At 49.4% G+C, this 18546-nt stretch overlaps 7 protein-coding genes across 7 annotated transcripts; 4 read left to right on the forward strand and 3 right to left on the reverse strand.

The window, feature by feature from the left end:
• Window positions 1-70: 70 nt before the first annotated feature.
• BGZ61DRAFT_534286 (uncharacterized protein) lies at window positions 71-694 on the reverse strand (the record flags this gene model as incomplete). Its single annotated transcript, XM_046254127.1, has 2 exons — window positions 71-451; window positions 515-694. 2 exons carry the CDS (start codon window positions 692-694, stop codon window positions 71-73), a joined length of 561 nt encoding a protein of 186 aa, XP_046102299.1.
• A 4071-nt stretch (window positions 695-4765) lies between these two features.
• On the forward strand, window positions 4766-5356 carry BGZ61DRAFT_454940 (ankyrin repeat-containing domain protein; the record flags this gene model as incomplete). Its single annotated transcript, XM_046246305.1, has 1 exon — window positions 4766-5356. A coding segment is annotated over one exon (374 nt), but the record flags the coding sequence as incomplete, so codon positions are not given.
• Window positions 5357-7063: 1707 nt separating this feature from the next.
• BGZ61DRAFT_534288 (uncharacterized protein) lies at window positions 7064-7439 on the forward strand (the record flags this gene model as incomplete). The annotated part of the gene is made up of 2 exons (XM_046254128.1): window positions 7064-7073; window positions 7126-7439. 2 exons carry the CDS (start codon window positions 7064-7066, stop codon window positions 7437-7439), a joined length of 324 nt encoding a protein of 107 aa, XP_046102301.1.
• A 236-nt stretch (window positions 7440-7675) lies between these two features.
• On the reverse strand, window positions 7676-8582 carry BGZ61DRAFT_495372 (uncharacterized protein; the record flags this gene model as incomplete). Its single annotated transcript, XM_046250868.1, has 3 exons — window positions 7676-8063; window positions 8205-8322; window positions 8354-8582. The coding sequence occupies 3 exons, from the start codon at window positions 8580-8582 to the stop codon at window positions 7676-7678; spliced, it is 735 nt and encodes a 244-aa protein (XP_046102302.1).
• A 1972-nt stretch (window positions 8583-10554) lies between these two features.
• Window positions 10555-11686, forward strand: BGZ61DRAFT_519348 (short chain dehydrogenase reductase). Its single transcript, XM_046252400.1, has 3 exons — window positions 10555-10617; window positions 10675-11264; window positions 11333-11686. The coding sequence occupies exons 1-3, from the start codon at window positions 10563-10565 to the stop codon at window positions 11636-11638; spliced, it is 951 nt and encodes a 316-aa protein (XP_046102303.1). The 5' UTR covers window positions 10555-10562; the 3' UTR covers window positions 11639-11686.
• Window positions 11687-13750: 2064 nt separating this feature from the next.
• BGZ61DRAFT_534290 (uncharacterized protein) lies at window positions 13751-14892 on the forward strand (the record flags this gene model as incomplete). The annotated part of the gene is made up of 2 exons (XM_046254129.1): window positions 13751-14142; window positions 14196-14892. The coding sequence occupies 2 exons, from the start codon at window positions 13751-13753 to the stop codon at window positions 14890-14892; spliced, it is 1089 nt and encodes a 362-aa protein (XP_046102304.1).
• A 1141-nt stretch (window positions 14893-16033) lies between these two features.
• BGZ61DRAFT_423541 (putative amino acid transporter) lies at window positions 16034-18087 on the reverse strand. The gene is made up of 7 exons (XM_046243569.1): window positions 17937-18087; window positions 17830-17878; window positions 17303-17769; window positions 17153-17226; window positions 16987-17104; window positions 16295-16928; window positions 16034-16238 (listed from the first exon to the last, which is right to left on the reverse strand). The coding sequence occupies exons 1-7, from the start codon at window positions 18078-18080 to the stop codon at window positions 16186-16188; spliced, it is 1539 nt and encodes a 512-aa protein (XP_046102305.1). The 5' UTR covers window positions 18081-18087; the 3' UTR covers window positions 16034-16185.
• Between the last annotated feature and the right edge of the window lie 459 nt (window positions 18088-18546).

Raw genomic sequence — 18546 nt, forward strand, 5'->3', positions numbered from 1 at the left:
CTATCATCTCCCTTCCAACAAAATCAAAAGAGGATCACTTATGGATAACAACCCCCGTGCCCCTTCCCGCCTATTTCAATAGCCAGGTCAAAAAGCCCTCGACAATACCAATCAATCCCAAGATGGCACCAAACACCCCTAACCCGGTGTCCAGACTCTCTTGACAGAGACCAGCCAGGACTCCAAAGCCGATAGACAGGAGAATAGACGTGATGATAAACACTATGAGTGTGAACTTATTAGGTTCTAAGCAAAGTAGTAATGCCTCTCTAGTATAAACGCTTCCTGACATCTCATCCATGACTGCGACGTGGCGGTGGAGTGTAAGGAAGTCGGTGCTTAGGGAGCACCCGGTGTCTCGAGCTGCTATTGTGAGGATGTTGCAGCGACCCAAGACGGCTTCGACGTTGACAGCACATGGAAAGTTGCGTGAGATGTCCTCGATTGGCACCTGTGATAAGATTAGAAGCGGCTCGATGTGTAGGACACTTTGGGCAATCATCTAGAGACGTACCGGTGAGAGAGCTACTCTGTAGAAGGCCGAACGCATAAAGGGAGCGATCTTTATGAGCCAACTTGTGAGCCGATGGGTCTCTTCGAAGTACTTGACGAGTTTGCGGACGACATCGGAACCCCGGTCAGACGGCAAGAGTGGCAGTTCGTGGAGGAGGTGGTCGCCATGCTTGTCGATCATGACGAAGCGCCAGCGATGCCTCGGCGGATGGCGGGGGTCAACAGTTTCTTGGGGGAGTGAAGTCATCAAAGGCCAGGTAAAAGTCGGGAGTGGGATCCCCAAGCACTAAACTCGAAGGAATCTCCTCCGTCGACTGAAAGTGGGCGCCCGACGCTCTTTATATACGCCTACGTATGTGTGGACGTTCACCTACGAACGTCCATTTGTGGAGTCGCTGACGCTCCCCATTACCCGGCTTTGATTCGCTCCGCTCCCCCGCCTGTTATCACGGCCCTCGCAGTCATCATTCCTTCCCGGGCTTATCACTTCGGTCGCTCGTATGCTCGCTACCCTCTTTAGCACGTGCTTCCCTCGCCAGCTCGGTCGCCTTAGTAAGTGTCGTGCCCATAACACCTGCAGTTACGAGTTACACGATTACACTATAGAAACCAAAGTTATATAGGCTCGTGAACTCGCCTCCCCTCCCTGCGGTCGGTTTCTATAGTGTTATTGCCTGAGGCCCGCTTGCTCCCTACGGTCGCGCTCTTGTTCGGACAAAAGTTGTTGCCCGTTTGTGTGCACTCGGATTCCCTCGTGCTTGGTGTCGGTTGTTACACTCCCTCTTCTGTCGTTCGCCTACGGCTCACTCGATGTGCTTGAAGGCATTCGGGCCCACTGGCTCCTCTTTCCTACCGCACTCCGGCGTTCACTACCGTTCACAGCCTGCGCTTGCTTGATTACAGTTCTGTCCCTCCCTGCGGGGCTTAGTCGCTGTCGCTTGAGCATAATCACCAATGTCTGGCGTGATGCATCCTTGGTTGGGTGTGTTACGTTGGGCCTATTGGGTCATGTCTTGGACTGTCCCGACATCGTGCCCTCCGCTTGCTGGGTTGGAGTTGTCTGGATCTTTTCGTGATGCCCACTTCAAGGTCGTTCAGCCCGGGCACAGACTGCACTTCGCTTCGTCATAAACCTTCACTTCATTCCGGTGCCTCTCCCTTCGGTCGGCCTCACTTGGACTACGATTACGATATATTTACATTTACATATTCACGGTGCAAATTACGATAAAAAGTATGAAAATTATTAGACTTGTATGGGGTTCCAGTTGCTTGTACGATTACTGGTTGGGTGCTGTGTGCTCGCGCCTGTTTATTGTTGCGAGTTAAGTTAAAGTCTACGGTTAAAAAAAAGAAGCTATTGTAATACCTGCTTTAGGATTAAACTCCGCCCTGGCTTAAGTATAATATTACAACTAACTAAAAACATTGCAATATCCCCCTCCCGTATCTATCTATAATAAAGTATCGTATTCTCTAATACTAATACAAGAATATACACAACTTATATTAAAAAGGATGCTCCTCCCATTCCGTTATATTCTAGGGATTCAGGCACTACAAGAATAAATATAGATACCAACTATATAATATAATCCTTACACATTAAATCATTTCCTCCTATAAAGGGTAGCGAAGGAGGTTATATAAAGGACCATCCCTGCATTATAAGATAATCTCACTTTCCAATTGTATAATATCACAGGATCCCTCCCCCGCTCTGGGTAGAATAAAATACTTAAGCTAAGTTATATAGTATAAGAATTCACACAAAGACGATGCACCATCCTCATCCTCCTTATTTTATTGCGGTTTATAGACAAAAAATACGCAGCTATATCTCTTAACGAAGGCCTTGAAGAATAATATAAAGAATCAGTCTACCCTCTCTAATAAATCTATATCTATCTCTAGATAAAGAGACAATTCCACGCCTATGCATAAAGCAGAAGACAAAAGGTCGGCGCCGCCTCCCTCTATTATATCTCGTAGCCACTCGACCACTGTCTCCGATATATTAATACCCTATATGGATAAAAGCAAAAGCTTTATAGGGCTTATGCCCTCAGACAAACCCTCCCTTCGGTCGGCATCACGCTGTTCTGGTGCGGTCGAATCCATCTCCCCTGGCTACTACTCGTAGTGTTCGCCTCCCGGCTGTTGATTGGAGCGCAGCGACTCTCGTCGTGCAAAAGTCAGTGCTCACCTCCCGTTCGCGTAACCGTGTGCGCGCAGCGCATGTGTCCTCCGAAAGATGAAGGAATCTCCTCCGTCGACTGAAAGTGGGCGCCCGACGCCCTTATATATCCCCCGGGGAGGGATTGTGGCCATTCTCCTGCGAACGTCCATTTGTGGGTCCCCGTCCCCCACAGTGTTACGCGCTCTGGTTCGTCCCTCACCCCCGCTTCTTAATGACTACACTTCCCCTCCTCCGTCGGTCCCGTGTTTACTCACGTGTGCTTCCCTCGCAAGCTCGGTCGCCTTATGACTGGTAATGTGGACCCGGTTCCGGATTACACGATTACACTATAGAAACCAGAGTTATATAGGCTCGTGAACTCGCCTCCCCTCCCTGCGGTCGGTTTCTATAGTGTTGATGGCTGCGCCAGGCCTGATATCCATTCGCCCTTCGGGCTCATTCTTGTGCATGCGTGGTTCCCACTTGCCTGCGTGATGCTATCTCAGTCGCGTCGCTCCTTCGTGATTCCACTGTGCGTGGTGTTTAGTCGGTCGGCTTCGCCTCCCTTCTACGTTGGACTTGCTGCACCTTCGCTTGAATAGTCCTCGCCTACCTATATGCGGAAACCCTCTGGGTTATATATTTATGTCGCTCTCAACAATACAGGCCTAAACGCAATCCCATGAAATACGAGACGAGTTCTAAGAGCTACGCCTGTTGGTCAACTACCTATCAATCATGGTGGCAAAGCACAGCCATTTGCGACAGTGCGACCATGCAATAGTGCGATAGTGCGCTATTGGCCTGCCTTCGACCTCGTGATGTGCTGGAAGCGGGTCCATCTCTCATCTCATCTCAGGGAGTCAGCATTATCATTGCGACGGTGCGTTATTGGCCTCCGCCTTCATCCAAAGCCCCCTTGGAAGCCATAAATGGACCTAGTCCCCCGCGTTCGACTGCGACACTGCGACCACCAAAGAATTTCACACAAGCATCCACATCGACCAAATGAGCCAGGGTCCGAAAAAGCGCAAGCTCAATTATCTGAAATGTTACGACTGTCGGCAAGATAAGAAAGCAGTATGTGGCATTAACTCCCTCAATGGACACCGGCTCACACTTTTTCTTCCCAGTGTACGCCCAAGGACCGGAAATGGCCGGGTCGGAAATGCGATCGATGCATCAAATCCAACCTCGACTGTTCCGAAAACAAGCGCGCTGCGGGATCCCGCGTGCCGCCTGGTCCTACTAGTGACGCAGCAAGTACGGAAAGCATTCAGAAACTCCACGACCTGTATGCTTGTAACGGTGTTTGCGTCATGTGCTTTCCTCGCTGATAATCACCAGGTCGCTTAGAGTCGCTTGGGTTAGACTACTAAAGCTACACATCGAGTCCGCCAACGCCACCATCCGCAAGGTGGAGGAATTATTCGGATACCATCTCATACCAGATAAAGTAAAGCTCATTAGCAACAAGGTCGACGACTTAGCAAAATCAGTTGGTTCCGATATCAAGTCGTATTTGACCGAATCCCCTCCTTCCGGATACTCTGTCGCTCTTTCCTCCCTGAGCATGTTGCTTGCCACAGGGGTGTCGAGTCGGCTACCTCTACCGGTAGTCTCGAGTGACGACGTCGACCGGGCACGAAACAATGACGATCATGGCGCGGCGCTGACGATGCAAGGATCTCTGCTTTTCTTTAAGTGGAACTTCCCTAACATACTTCCTGAGATAAAGAAATATAGCGAGATACATGATAAAAGCATACAACGCTTAAAGACTATTCAAGGTTCCACATTCCTACCAATACCTCCGTTGCACAACCTTCTACAACTAGGAAAGGAGTGTGCAAGCCAACTGTTAGATATGCTGATTTCAGGTCTATCACAGCCTACCGAGGAGATAGACATACTCAATCGGTCTCTATTGCATATGGCCCTTGATTCCAACCTTTGGTGTGCCATGCAGAACTATCCAGAGCGATTGGACGACTGCGTTTTCACCATTGACGCTTTTGGTCGATCGCCTCTTCATATCGCATGCTATAGAGGATCCCGTAAGTTTGTCGAGCGGATGATCAACTACAAGGCCGATGTGAACGTGAAAGACATCTGGGGTAAGACGCCACTATCGTGGGCAGCGGCGGGAGGGGACAAGGGTGTTGTGGAGCTGTTGCTCGACAACGAGGCCGACGTTAACTCTCGAGATGGCCATGGTACACCGATATGCTGGGCAGCCAAGAACGGCCATGAGGGTGTTGTGAAGCTGTTGCTCAAAAGAGGTGCCGACATCAATTTTCAAGATGGATATAAGACGCCGCCAGACTGGGCGGCCGGAAACGGTCATGAGAGGGTTGTGAAGCTGCTCCTTAAACAGAGCCAGTACGATGCCTCAGAGAGCGAGCTACTATGCTGGGCGGCCGCGGAAGGATATAAGGCTATCGTGAAGCTCCTACTCAAGAGAGGTGCCGATATCAACAGGAAGAGTTTGTGGGGCGGAGAACACAGAGACCCGCTATTCCTTGCGACTGAGTATGGACACTGGGCTATTGTGAAGCTCCTACTCGAAAGGCGTGCCTACGTTGACTTCAGGCAAAGGGGTCTACAGCTAAGCTGGGCGGTTAAGCACGGAAATGAAGATATTGTGAAGTTCCTGCTCGAAGAGGATGCCTACTTTGACTGGGAGCAAAGGGGTCGACTGATAAGCCAGGCGCTTAAGTACGGGTATAATGATATTGCGAAGCTCCTACTAGAAGCGGGTGATGATGTTGAGCCGGAAGATACGTGCAGCGAAGAGTAGGTATAGTTTGCCACCGAGGATGAGAAAACTGATGGTTAGATTTCCTTTGAGAAGTTGATTTTAAGGGCGAGGATCAGATTAGAAGAATTTTCACGTTCCCTTCATAGCCTTTTCCACGTTTAGCCAATACTCTAAGTTATCTGCGAATCGTAGACTTGTTCGGCGCCGTCTCTAAAATGTATCATAACCTCCACACTCACCGAGTTAGGTCTGTCCTATTAAAGGCTTCCAGCTTACGTGGCAACTTCTCGACCTACTCAAGCATCTCCATAACGTAAGTCTCAACAATTCATTGGGAAGGGCGCTCATACTTTGCAACTCGACCGACAAGTAAATACTGCCCTTCACCTCCTCACCCAGAGTCCAATGCAAAATGATACTGATGGATTCGGAATTCTACGACTATGATGAATTCGAGACTGCTTCTCTTCCGAAATCAATACGTAACGCGTGTCTTTCTCACATCGACACCCGAAAGATTCCCCAGGAGGAAGGCGAGGGCTGTAGCGCCACTAATGGTCGCCGTTCTTCGCAATAACATGAACTGTGCCCAAACCCTCTTGGAGCATGGTGCTAGCCCTCACCTTGTCGGTCCCTTATTTCGGACACCTCTTTTCTTTGCAGTGAAAAATGACCTTACTTTAATCGCCAGACTTCTCTTGCAGTATGGAGCGGTTATTGATGCCGAGATTGTGGCTCAGGTTTCGTCTTCGGAAATGACAGAGGTGCTGAGTCGAAGTTTGTGGCGCTCGGGGGGTACATTGGAGCCTTGAGAAGCCTCGGTATATTTTGTCAGTTATAGTGATAATATGTAATATGATTCTTTTCTTCCTTGAAGGACGAAGATTTCGCGCGCTTTTCCTTGTCCTCTTCGCAGTGTCTTCCAGCTGTCGTGCTGCATCGCGAACTGTACGGCGTCGAAAGCCACCACGACCTCGCTCCCCACCACGTCCTTTCCGCGCACTCCTCTCACTAGCAAAACTCCGCTGTCTCAATTTTATCCTCTGGAGAGGCTAAAAGTGCAGTGCTTTGTAGGATGGGACTTTACCTGTATCTTCCCCCCGACGGAGATCGGTACCTCAACGTACGCACATCTACTACCAAAACCGGTTTCAAGTGCGGGTTACGCATGCAAGCACAAGCGAACGAGTGCTCGTCGGCAGAGGATTTCTAAACGATACTGCCGTTGATTCCCGAAAGCGAAAGAATGTTCTGCTACTGAACATCGGGTCCGGATATTCCAATAATCCTTGATGCTTCATTATGAGTCATTCTGACTGTAAACAAATCCAAGGCTATCATTGGCCGCATGCTGAGCTCGACTCATCTTGAGACCATGTCTAATTACGTTGGCGTCAAGTCGACAACATCCGCGATGGGCCGTCTTTTATAGATTGAATCCATGTTAAAAAGATATCCGGCATGGATGCAGTCTATAAAGGGCAGATGCTCCGTTGTTGGATTTCTAGGTCCCAAGAGCAGCATCATTTTGGTGCCAATCGGCGGACATTGTAGGCATCATCATAGGTCAAGCTTGCACAGCACCCAGCGACATCTCATCAGTCACTGCGATGATTCTACGTGAGTTCCCATCTCTTATTGGCAGAGGGTTTAGCTGACATGTATACTTTAGTCTTTCAGTGCGTTGGTGGTGCGTTTTTCGTCGCCGCGGGACAATCTGCATTTGTCAACGAGCTCATCATCGCCCTTCCGAGCCACGCCCCTGGTATCGACTCCGCTACTGTGATCGCGACTGGTGCGACTGGAATAAGAACCGCTTTCTCTGCAGACGTGGTACCGGGAATCGTTCAATCTTATATGGCCGGTATCAAGGTAGCCCTTGCTCTCCCTTTGGTGGTTCAGGACTCGGGCTTTTGGTCAGTCTTTTTAGCAGCTGGAAAAGAATCAACGCGAGTCCAACAGAAGCCGTGGCGGCTTGAAGGCTAGATGAACATTTTATAATAATCTGCTTTAATAAATGATCAAAAGTGCACAGAATAGCATGACATTAGCGTCAAATTAAGGAGAAATCCGGGTAGTTAGGGTGTCACACTGGGCAACGGAGACTTGCATGGATATGGGCATTATTTTACTTGTATTGGGTAGAAACGCGTAATGAACCCGCTGGGGGGTTCTGGTCTTCGTATTGAGTGTTCACGCGTCAGAATCTTTTTTGTTCTCTTCTATGTTGACGTTTGAGTAAAATCCCGAGTGACCTGGATGATACGGCAGGTGTTGTCGTCATCCTTGTCCCGGAGATCGTCAATACTTCCGTCCCTACCAATTGCAACCGTTGTATTTAGTTCACAGTCGTATAATGGTCCACGTTCTGCCCTGGTTTGTCTGCTTGCCCCAATTGTCACAAGGTCGGTTCCAAAAGAGGTCTTGTCCCCGGAGCTCTTGTCCTTCGCGAGACTCGTGAAAAATTTCCGTAGCGATGGAAGAGAGCCAGCGACAATTCCAAGACCAAGTTCAACAACTGTCCAGAGGATGATGAACCCGATCATGTCTGTATGCGATGACACCACGTGTTGGCGTACAGCACAAGGATGGTACAGGTAATGGCCTGCACTTACGAAGCTTACCAGTCTTCGCAGCATAGCCTGGGACGTAGGGCATTCGAATAATGGTGGCGATGGGAGGGCTGGTGGTTTTCGTCTTCGTTCGCACCATTGGATGATAACAAGTGATGGAGACTCGAGGAATACTCACAGGACGCCCAGCCCTAAGATACCCGAACACAGGAGCTTCAACTTCCTGCGAAGCTGGAGATGCCACAAAATGAAGCCCGGCATTATCGCCACAGTCCAATTCACGAAAATATTGACGGCTGAAAAGATGTATGTGGGAATGATGATAACCCTCGACCGAGATGCACTTCCCCTGACCGGTCCAGGATGCTTCGAAAGGGGCGCACTGGATGAATACGGCGATGAATGCCATGAGTGTCATGGCCACACTCAAACCACAAACAGCATATAGCGGGTATGTGTACCACCGTTGCGTGGCGACTCGGATCAAGGTCATACAAATTCTGATCTTGATAAACGGGGATCCGACGACGTAGAAGAGTTGCCATATCGTGACCATCTGCGGTAGCGAAAAGAATATTTCTCGTCGGCTATTTCAAGATCTTTCAGCGCATTATTAGAGATGAAATAGATTGAATGACAAACCTTCGCTGCCTATATGGAGATTGGTATATTGAGTTCTGCTTTGTGCCTGCCGATGCCTGTGAAGCATCCATACATGACGGCAGCATTATGACCTATATTAAGTACCTGTAAATGAGCACATATATGAGTATTCACTTCGAACAAAAAGTCCAGCAACAGCTGTCGGGTCTGAAACTCACTCCCCCAATGTACATCAAGTAGTCCTCAGGGCCGTTCAGTTGATTGACGGCTCTTTTATATACCCTCTTAGCACGATCATGACCGCAATTGTAATCGTGAACCTGATCGTGGTAGCCAAAAGCCCCTTTGCAAACCCGGTAGGCTGGGCTGAGTGTCATGCCTGTTCTGAATCGGCCATGATGGGCTTTAGTCATGAGTCAAGTCGAGTCAGGTTCACACGATGTGGTCGTTTTTCTACGCGCGGTATTGGAGAGCGCTTGTAGCCATGTTCTCCTTTTAAAACGGTTTACATGCAGATCCTATCCCATTATATTAGAATTCTTCCCGGGGACAATGGGTTAGATGTCCTATGTATGTAACGGGGCTGGCCGGGGTTCCCAACTCTCATGGAGTATACCGAACCAATGCGACCGTCCGAAATTACAGACCGCTGTAAATAGAGTTGCAAGAAATATGGATAACATTTTGCACATCCAATACCTTTTAGATTAGACTCGCCAGCAATGGACCAACTGTGGTGAGTGCTTGTCAAAGTACTACTTGGGCGGCTCTGAGCTTCATGCCTTTGCATTTCGTTCAGCTGGCGCTTGCGATTGGAAATGCTGAACCTCACGGAAGCCGTAAACTCCGCAGGCCGTGAAACTTGGAAACTGTGGCACCCGGGGGCCGTGAAACGCGGAAACCGAATCAGAATCTTATTTGCGAAGATATCGTACCTGAACAAAAAAAGTTAAGAGCGACGACCAGGCAAGGGTCGTGGCAGCCGCCTGAGACATTGACGTGGACCAGGATTGCACTTCACCGCCTCAAAAGAGAGCCTTAGATGCCCATGACAAACACGCGTACGGCCCCCAACATCTCCACAATAACGTGTGGGCATAATCATAGCTCCTCCACAGATGGTTGGCGCCAAGAACTATGTGTCAGAACTCCGGCTCCATGCGAGAAAGAATCAGGCAAAACATGGCTTAAGGCGAATGGCATCATTTACCTTCAAGAACTGTCAGGGATTGACATCCGTACGTAGTGAGTCGTGCAACAGCTACTGCGTAGTACAGTTTTCACGAGTGTTAAATGTTAATTTGAGATATGCAGGAAGAAAACGTCGCAAAGGATATCGCCCAAAGCGTCTGCTTAATTAAACCAAATTCCGAGAATTATTTCCCTTCGATATCAGTACATGGTATACTCGTTTGCATCAACATAAGTTTCGATAACTAAGAATTAGTATGCAAATGAGTATAAAGGATCAGATTCATGCCAAACGGGAAGCTCGTGGTCAAACGAATAGAGCAAAAATTAGATCTCACACCTTCGAGGTTTGTGTTATTCCCTTCAAAGTCAGAGGGTGCTCCGGATATATTATAAAATCGGCCGGTTGGCCATAGCAAAGTGGCGTGAGAGATCTACACGACACATGGGTTTGCAGGAGTTACAGGGTTCTTCAGTGGCAGCTCGTCAATGTCGCGGGGAAGGATTCCTACCCTAGTCGCCCCGGCTTTCCGTAATTGCAGAGTGACATTCATAGCAGTATTGGGGGTCGGCAATATGCAAGAGTATGGAAACACTGTCCAGGCTGCGTTAATTACATCCCTCGACGGCAGATCAGAAGCAACCGCTTGCTCGACCAACATGTATACATCCTTAACACTTATCACTCAAGGTTACTCATCCATTTGAGCGATTAATTTTACAACTCTACGTGCTAAACAAAATGGCTACTTGGGACGTCAAGGGCAAGATTGCGCTCGTGACTGGCGCTGGATCTGGTAGGTACCGTTTCTGCGGCTTTTGTGTTCAAGTTGACGCCAATTGACAATACTCAGGCATCAACTATGAACTCAGCAAGAGGCTTCTAGAGTCGGGATGCTCCGTAGTGATGGCAGATCTTCGCTTACGCCCCGAGGCTGAGGAGACTCTGAAGAAATATCAGCATCCGCAAGCGGAAGCTGGTGCTGCGTCGGCGATTTTTCAACAGACCGACCTCTGCGACTGGTCTCAGATCAATGTGCTATGGGAGACCGCCATCAAGACATTCGGAAGAGTCAACTTGCTCGTGAACGGAGCAGGCTTATATGAGCCTCCCTCCAGTGACTTTTGGAACCCACCTGGTATCTCGCCACTCGCCCAAGATCCTGCCGATGCTCAGGTCGGCATGTACAAGACCTACGCCGTGAACACCATCGCCCCCATTAGGCTCGCTCAGATTGCCGTCGAGTACTGGCTACGACCTGAGAACCGAAACAACAAAGGAAACATTCTCTGGGTTGCTAGCATGGCAGGATATATCCACGGGCTTCTCACACCTTTCTACTATTCTAGCAAGGCTGCAGTCGTCAGTATGTGTAGATCTCTGGGTTCGTTGAATAAGATCGCGGGCATTCGAAATGCAGCTGTTTGCCCCGGTGTCGTCGATGTAAGTCTTAATCTAGAAGTGTCCTTTCACCCTCAGTGCGGCTCTGGCTAATTTTCTCACAATCGCAGACTCCGATTTTCCACCCTGCCTACAGCCGCGAACGAGTACAGTCTGACGATCTAATGTTGACGGTGGATGAGATGATTGATGTCGCTATGAATGCTATTCAGGGCTCCCAGTATGGAGATGGCAATATCATCGAAGTTTTCTGCGGAGGAACCAAGGAAGCCCACCAAGTGTGCGTTCGAGATGTGCCGATGGAGGCACTTTATAATATGGAAGGTTTGGTTGGCCTAGCTGCAGGAACACATATCATTTCCCAGCAGGAGGAGTTCCAGAAGCAATTAAAAGAGAAGGGCATGGGGTTCAATTGATGGTAACGCTTGTGCTGGACGACTGCACATAGCGCTTGTAAAATGAAGTCTACTATCTATATGGTTAGCCATGATGCCCCCCTGTGCGCCCTCTTCGCTCCCAACGGCCCCTTGACTCAATTACAGATGCACACTAAAAGTATAAAACTATAATATCCAGCCTTCTTTACCTCACCCGGTCAAGTGCAGAAGTGCTATCTCGCTCTCTGCAGGCATGAAACCCACTTACACACCAGCTAAGCAGAGCGGACCAAAACACCACTAGACCGCCAAATTAATGCACGACAACCAAATTCACATCATTTTATGGAGGTATGGCAGTTTTTCCGTAAGCAAGCCAGCTGGTATAACTCCAGGTATTGAGATAGATTTGCTAAAATATATATTATCCTGATCCCTTCGGAGTACTGGGACCTAAACCCCCTGACCCCCTCTAACCCTATACCTGTTGTATATACTTGGCACGGCCGTCACACGACTGAGCCCTACATCCTAATAAGCCGTCCAACACATACGAGCGCCTGTAGCTATCAATACAAGAAGTTATTAGCATCCTAGAGGCTTTAGTGCTAGATGACGTGTCGACTCAGTAAATTGGCCCCGAATCCTTCTCCCGCTTATGGTCTTCGGGCTTTCTTATACCTAATAATTTAGGAAATCTAAGCCTTATATAATTGAGCTTTAGTCCATAAAAACAGGGCCAATTTATCGAGTCGATACGGTAATAAGGACCTGACCTATGATGTATCCACCATGTCGATCGCAAGCTGACATAGTGCACACTCGGTGGGGCCCTGCTGCTCTGGACAGGTCCTTGCCACAATGAAAACTACATGCGTCACTCCAGCTGCGAAGACATTACTACGGACACCTTCGCTAGGGTCTTGAGGAATCCCACAGAGGATGGATTACTGGCTACAAATAAAACGACCTCATCGGCCAGAGGAAGAAAAAGACCCCGCAACCGCCCAATTTTGGCTCTGGGTTCTACCTTCGCACAGCCCCAAGCCTTCTTCCTAATGCGACCCAACCCGAGCCTGGAGCCGCTGTCAGCATCATCCACCACTCAGCTGGAAGCTCTGACAGACACTGTGAGAAATGTGCCTCATTCCCAATCTAGAGATGGCACCCTTAGCGTCGGGGTGCCAACAGAGACTGGGTCTCAAGGTGGCTTGTCAGGTGGTGCCAAATGGATGGATAAGAGGAAGCTTAAGAATAGGCTGTGAGGTCCAAGCCATACTCTATCCCACAACAGCCATCACAGACAGTAATCAGCCCCAGCTGAATTGGTAGCTCTTGAGCTGATTCGTTACCGCACCTAATAGTGCATGCCCGGCGGGCGCCACAACTGTCTCTTAGTGGCGGTACTTGTTGGGAATATCGCTTCTTTTAGACCAGCCCCGGCCTAACTGCCGCGCCATGGGCCAACGCCTGTTGGATGGTGGAGGATGGGATGTTCCGGTGCCTCTCCAGGTGACTGGTCGCCCGGATGGAAAAAGAAATGTCACTAATTTACGTGGAGGAGGGTTTAGGCGGTGTAACCATAAGCAATGACTGACTGATGTGGGCTAGTTTAGATATATTTACAGGCCCCCCCTCTGGCACTTTGTTCATGTTGATCCTTGCTACATTTGCGAGGCAGAGCGTAATCGACAGGATCTTGAACGTATTTTCGCTTGGGTGAGTCTACTGTTCAGTGCTTCGTCGTGCCGCTGCTTTAGCTGTTGTCGCTGGCTCAACACCGATGTCTGATGGAATCCATGCAATCAAGAATCTTTCAGCTCAGACGCCACTTTCTTGGATGACCTCTCACATGGTGAATCCTTGCTCTGGCGTTGAGCTAAGGAACAGCCAGGTGTGACGAGTAGGCTGTACAACCCTCTGCAGAGCGCCACCCCAAAAGGAACGCCCTTATTCGCATATTGTGAGGAGTCGAGGCCTTCAGTCATGCAAGCCACCTAGAAATCCATGCCATACTGGTTATAGTCCTACTGGCCGAGGCTGCTGAACGAGAGTTATTTAGTCAAGCTGACACCCCCAGGTGGGCTGTGTCTTGCTCGGGAAATCGCGCAGAAAATCATCTGCGGTTCATTATTCACATCGGACTTCGCAATGCATCGTTACGGATTTGGGATAGCAACAGCTTACACGCTTCTCGGTCAAGCAGTCGCTCAGTTGGCAACACGCACCGTGGGCGGTGGATTCCACAATGCTCAGCCGGCGCCTACAGACTGGGAACTTCGACGACGACAGCTCGACGGCGACATATCTTCGGGTACCATCAGCATCACCATTGCACCTGATGAGACCTGCGGTTTCGATGCGGGTGGAAACCCCTACTGGACCTGCCCAAACAATCGTCGCTGCTCGTGGGAATCAGGTCGACTCAACCTCATTTTCTGCGGTTGGCAGGCTCTGGCGACCAGTTGTATTGACAGCACGTCCGTTTATAACACAGACTTGTGCGACGATGCCTGCTTCTCGAATACACGTCATATCTTCTGGTAAAATGAACCGTCTGTCACGTCCTTCGTTTTGCTAATGTTTTCGTTGCCAGCACTCAGAGCGCGTACCCTTCGTGCGTGGACATTGCGATCGGCGGCGATATCACGACTTGGGGGTGCAACACTGCGTTCACTACATACTCTCTCGACACCACGCAGAGTCTTGAGGACCGAGAGTTTAGCACTTTAATTCTGGTTGATGGAACTCCGATCACGACATATATTAGTAGCCTCGCAACGGCCGAATCCGGCACAACAAAATCCACTGATACCGCCATTGACAGCGGCACAACCGCCATAAGCAGCACGACCACGTCGACTCACAGCTCCGGTGGTGGAACCAACGTCGGTGCAATAGTAGGAGGAGTAGTTGGAGGCCTCGCCGTTATCGGTTTGATTGTCATAGGCGTTCTACTCATCTTACATCTACGTCGCCGAAAGCGCAACGAGATCACCCCTCCCCCTAATTCTGGATTGGCACCTCAAGCCCAGCCGGAATCGACCATGCAAAACACGCATAATTTCGTCGCTTCTCCAACACAGCCCGAGTACGGAGCCAACCTGAATTCCCCTGTCAAATCTCAAGGTCAAGGTTTCCCGCCTCCCTCAAGCGTCTCCCCTCATGCACCACAACAACCGATGTACTCTCCTCCTCTTCATCAGGTGCCACATCCAGGCGCAGTGCATACGTTTGAACTAGACGGAGATAGAACAAGTCACCATCACGGGTCGATTCAGGAGTTGCACTAGGGTATTTTTCGAGTTTAAGTACTTATGTAAACTGGAAACTTGGCGAAAGCCATGCGTGATAATATATTGGGATCCCTTGTTTAATATAATCGGCTAGGTTTCATTCTTTGGCGCTCACTCACCTGGGTAATGAGAATTCGTACTATGCATTTCATAGAGTAATGAGCCTGTTGAGAATATGATAATGCAGCTTTAATCTTGAGAATAGCTGTCACCTTTTGTCATCGTGTAGTGGCACCGATTACAATAAGGCTGAGGTATCCATACCGCTCGCACTGTTTATTACATCCCCAGTAAGGGTGTGGACACTGGTTGGTTACTGGGCGAGTTGATTACGAGATAGAAGGAATCGACTGGAAGGTATAACTATCACGTGGGATTAATTACTATAGAATAAATGATGAGTATTGCTATTTGCACACAGTTAAAATTCTACTTGCACACTTAAGTATATAGACCAATTTCACCAAGAAGTCTTAATAATATACCCTCTTAGTATATTAAGCCTAAGAAAATTAAATAAGCTTTATTTTAAGTATTTATTTACTAAATTCTGCTATTTAAATTTTATCTTTTAATATATTTTAGGATAGAAACTGAAGACTCTTTAGAATAAGATACCTTAAAGTGGGCGTACAGTCCAGGTATACCTTATACTATCTAAGTTTAGGTGTAAAAGGTTATACTTGTATGTGATTAGCATTTTGAACGTGTGTGAATAACTCTGATATGCATGTAAATAGGAATTGGATACTCGGGTAAATAGAATAATTAAGCCAGCAAGTCCAAAAAAAATTATCAGGTCCATCAAGAAGAACAGGAGGTACGACAAATGGATATGTATTGGAAGTGTCGCATGTCAACGATAACAATGCGGTCAAGTCAACCCATCTCTCAGGTAACCGGTAGCTGCGAGTCTCGTGCGGTCGACGTTGAGCTGTCTCACGTCGGTGAGAAGTGTACACCCCATCCACGATGATCCCACAATGGAGAAGGACTGTGTTACAAGCAGCGCTGGCAGACAGCGCCTGGGGTTAAATACGAGGACCGATGTAACCTGGATGATACACGAAATGGACTACCAAATGACAGAGACGGTCAAGTTCTAAAACAATAATTGATAACAATGTACTGTTGGGGCCTATTATCTATAAATTAGAGGCAGCCGACTTGCTACGAGCTGAAATCCCTGCCCCAGCTGATCGTTGTGACCTATTGATCTCAGCGGCCAGGCTATATTGAAACAAATGCCCGGTGTCTCTGGTTGAACAACATAACTAAGGATTGTTGAACTCAAGCCGAATCATCTACTTGCAGTCCGGCAGATTCTGGCGGCCCTTTGAACACTGTACTAGGGTCAGCACTTGAACATAATTTTCACCGGGGGGGTTGTTGAACATACCTTTTCTCGCGTGTATCACGTACCATACACCGCTCAAGAAGAGAAACCCAACCAGAACGACACTGGCGTAGTTCATACCAACGGCGGTGACCGGCAGCACCGATGGCATACTGAAGAGAATGATCTCAAACACAATCCAGGCGAGTGCGATAAAATTCACGACCCAGCCTAGTCCGTTTGGCATTTTCCACCGAGCACTAGCGACCTCGCGGCGACTGTAGTAGACCGAGAGGGCGATTGGGATACCGTATGAGGCAGCCAGCGCCATGACACCCACAGAGACGAACGCGAGGAAGGCGGACGACGAGCCGAGGTTGATAAGTCCAAGAAGCATCTGGACAATGGTCGTGAGGGTTAACGCCCAAATGGGCACGCCGTGACGCTCGTCGATTCTGGACCAAAGGCTCGACCATGGGATTGCCTGATCGCGGGCGAAAGCCCACGTGCATCGCGAAGCTGCGACTGTGATGGAGATGGAACAGAATACGGTGATGACGATGACCAGGAATGTAAGAGCTAGACCGCCTCCGGGTGTGCCCATGACTTGTCCGTAGATGTATGGCAAAGCTTGGCTCACGGGCGAGTTCTCGATGATCTCGGTCAAGTCGGGAAGGGTAGCGCACATCGGAATAATCTTTCTACGATTAGTGTCTGCTCGGGAATAGGGATTTTTTCAGGGCGTTGCTTCATACAAAGAATAGGCCGGCCAGGCCGCCGATGGGGACGCAGAGGGATAGTGCTTTTGGCAGTCGTACGGTTGCGTCACCGCATTCTTCGGCCATGGACGAGATCATGCCAATGGCAGAGAATCTGCAGACTTGTGAGTGGAGGTTGCTGAGGAACAAACGGAATACGTACGTGTAGGCACCGGGCAAGATGCCAATGAAGAATGAAAAGCTGCCCCATCCGGACAAGGTCGTGTCGTAGAAGCCCTGGAAGATGCAGTGAGCTCAACTTTGTTCGAAGAATCTCGAGAAGGGGCTATTCATGTCGATTCATCAAACTTACCAGTGTATCCTTGGCTGAGTGGCGACCAACATCCGCCTTGACTGACATGCTGATCATCGTGGCAATGATGGCCAAAAGAGTGAATGCGGCGCAAAGCGTGTCCACAACTGGTAGGACCGAGTTGCCATACGCGACGATGAAAAATGTCAACACGCACATGGCGTAGAATATCAGCAACAACTGCCACGATGTCATGGTAAACTCCGGGTGGTACAGTGCCACTGTGGCGGCAATCAATGAGGCCATTCCGAAGTTGACGGAGAGAGTAATGGTCCAGTTTCCGATCAGCCATACCCAGCCGGTGAGGAAGGAAAAGGCGGTTCGTGTCTTGGGATTTGCTAGTTGGTACGCCCAGTAGTACGGCCCGGCTGATGTGGGATACCGGGACGCAAGCTCTGCTAGAGAGAGGGCGACGCACTCGGCCAATACGCATACAACAACCCATCCAACAAACATGGGAAGCTGGCCTAGGATACGTATCAGCGATGATTATACTATGGTGCCAATTGGAAATGGAACCGGCGAACCTCCTCCGTAAATGGCCGTGATGAGGGGTGAGCCAAAGCCATAGGGTATCTGCGTCCTTCTTTAGCTACATGGCCAGGCAACGGGGAGTCAGGCTGTGGTGACGAACGGCAGCGATAGCTAGAGACTGGAAAAGAAGTGTAAACATGGTGCGGTTCCGCTGCATCTCAGCCTTATATCCCAGGACCTCGAGGTCGTGGATATCACGCGAGGTGCCGACGGCCACGTCGGCATTGCCGGACGTGTCCAACATGGACTCCTTGACATCAGCCATTGTTTACGGGGACTTGAGGGAACAATGTGGCGCCACACGGGAAGGGCCTGGCAAAACGGGGAGCAGGATCATCTCATTACTCAACCGAAAGAGACGGCGTCTTATATATGCTGGATTTTAGACATTGGCCGGCGCGAGCCCTCGGCCAACGATAAGGCCCGACGCTGTCTGTGGCTGATGCTGGCCCCGAACGATACCGTCAAAGGATACAAGGGCGACCGCTGATTCATCGAGGTGAGGAAGTATCGAGACACAGGTCTAGACCATGTCGCATGCATGAACAGGCCGGGTTGACCAGGTTCCCGACGAGCTAAGCTGGAAGTGGGTAAAATGTCCTTACGGTGTCGATCTGTCGCCCGCCTGGTTTCGCCAGATTGAGCAAAAATATCCATAATGACTGCGCACGGCGGGGATCAGCAGACATGAGGTCAGTGGCTATAGATGT

Source organism: Ilyonectria robusta (genome assembly GCF_021365365.1).
Source record: "Ilyonectria robusta strain PMI_751 chromosome Unknown BGZ61scaffold_14, whole genome shotgun sequence".
Classification (NCBI taxonomy): domain Eukaryota; kingdom Fungi; phylum Ascomycota; class Sordariomycetes; order Hypocreales; family Nectriaceae; genus Ilyonectria; species Ilyonectria robusta.

Excerpts from the sequence above, each read along its gene's own strand:
- BGZ61DRAFT_519348 (XM_046252400.1), top strand. The coding sequence starts at position 10,563 with ATGGCTACTTGGGACGTCAAGGGCAAGATTGCGCTCGTGACTGGCGCT. Across the intron at positions 10,618-10,674 it reads CGTGACTGGCGCTGGATCTG|GCATCAACTATGAACTCAGC; the intron begins GTAGGTACCGTT and ends GACAATACTCAG. Across the intron at positions 11,265-11,332 it reads TTTGCCCCGGTGTCGTCGAT|ACTCCGATTTTCCACCCTGC; the intron begins GTAAGTCTTAAT and ends TCACAATCGCAG.
- BGZ61DRAFT_423541 (XM_046243569.1), bottom strand. The coding sequence starts at position 18,080 with ATGTTGGACACGTCCGGCAATGCCGACGTGGCCGTCGGCACCTCGCGT. Across the intron at positions 17,879-17,936 it reads AGTCTCTAGCTATCGCTGCC|ATACCCTATGGCTTTGGCTC; the intron begins GTTCGTCACCAC and ends AGAAGGACGCAG. Across the intron at positions 17,227-17,302 it reads ACTCAGCCAAGGATACACTG|GGCTTCTACGACACGACCTT; the intron begins GTAAGTTTGATG and ends TGCATCTTCCAG.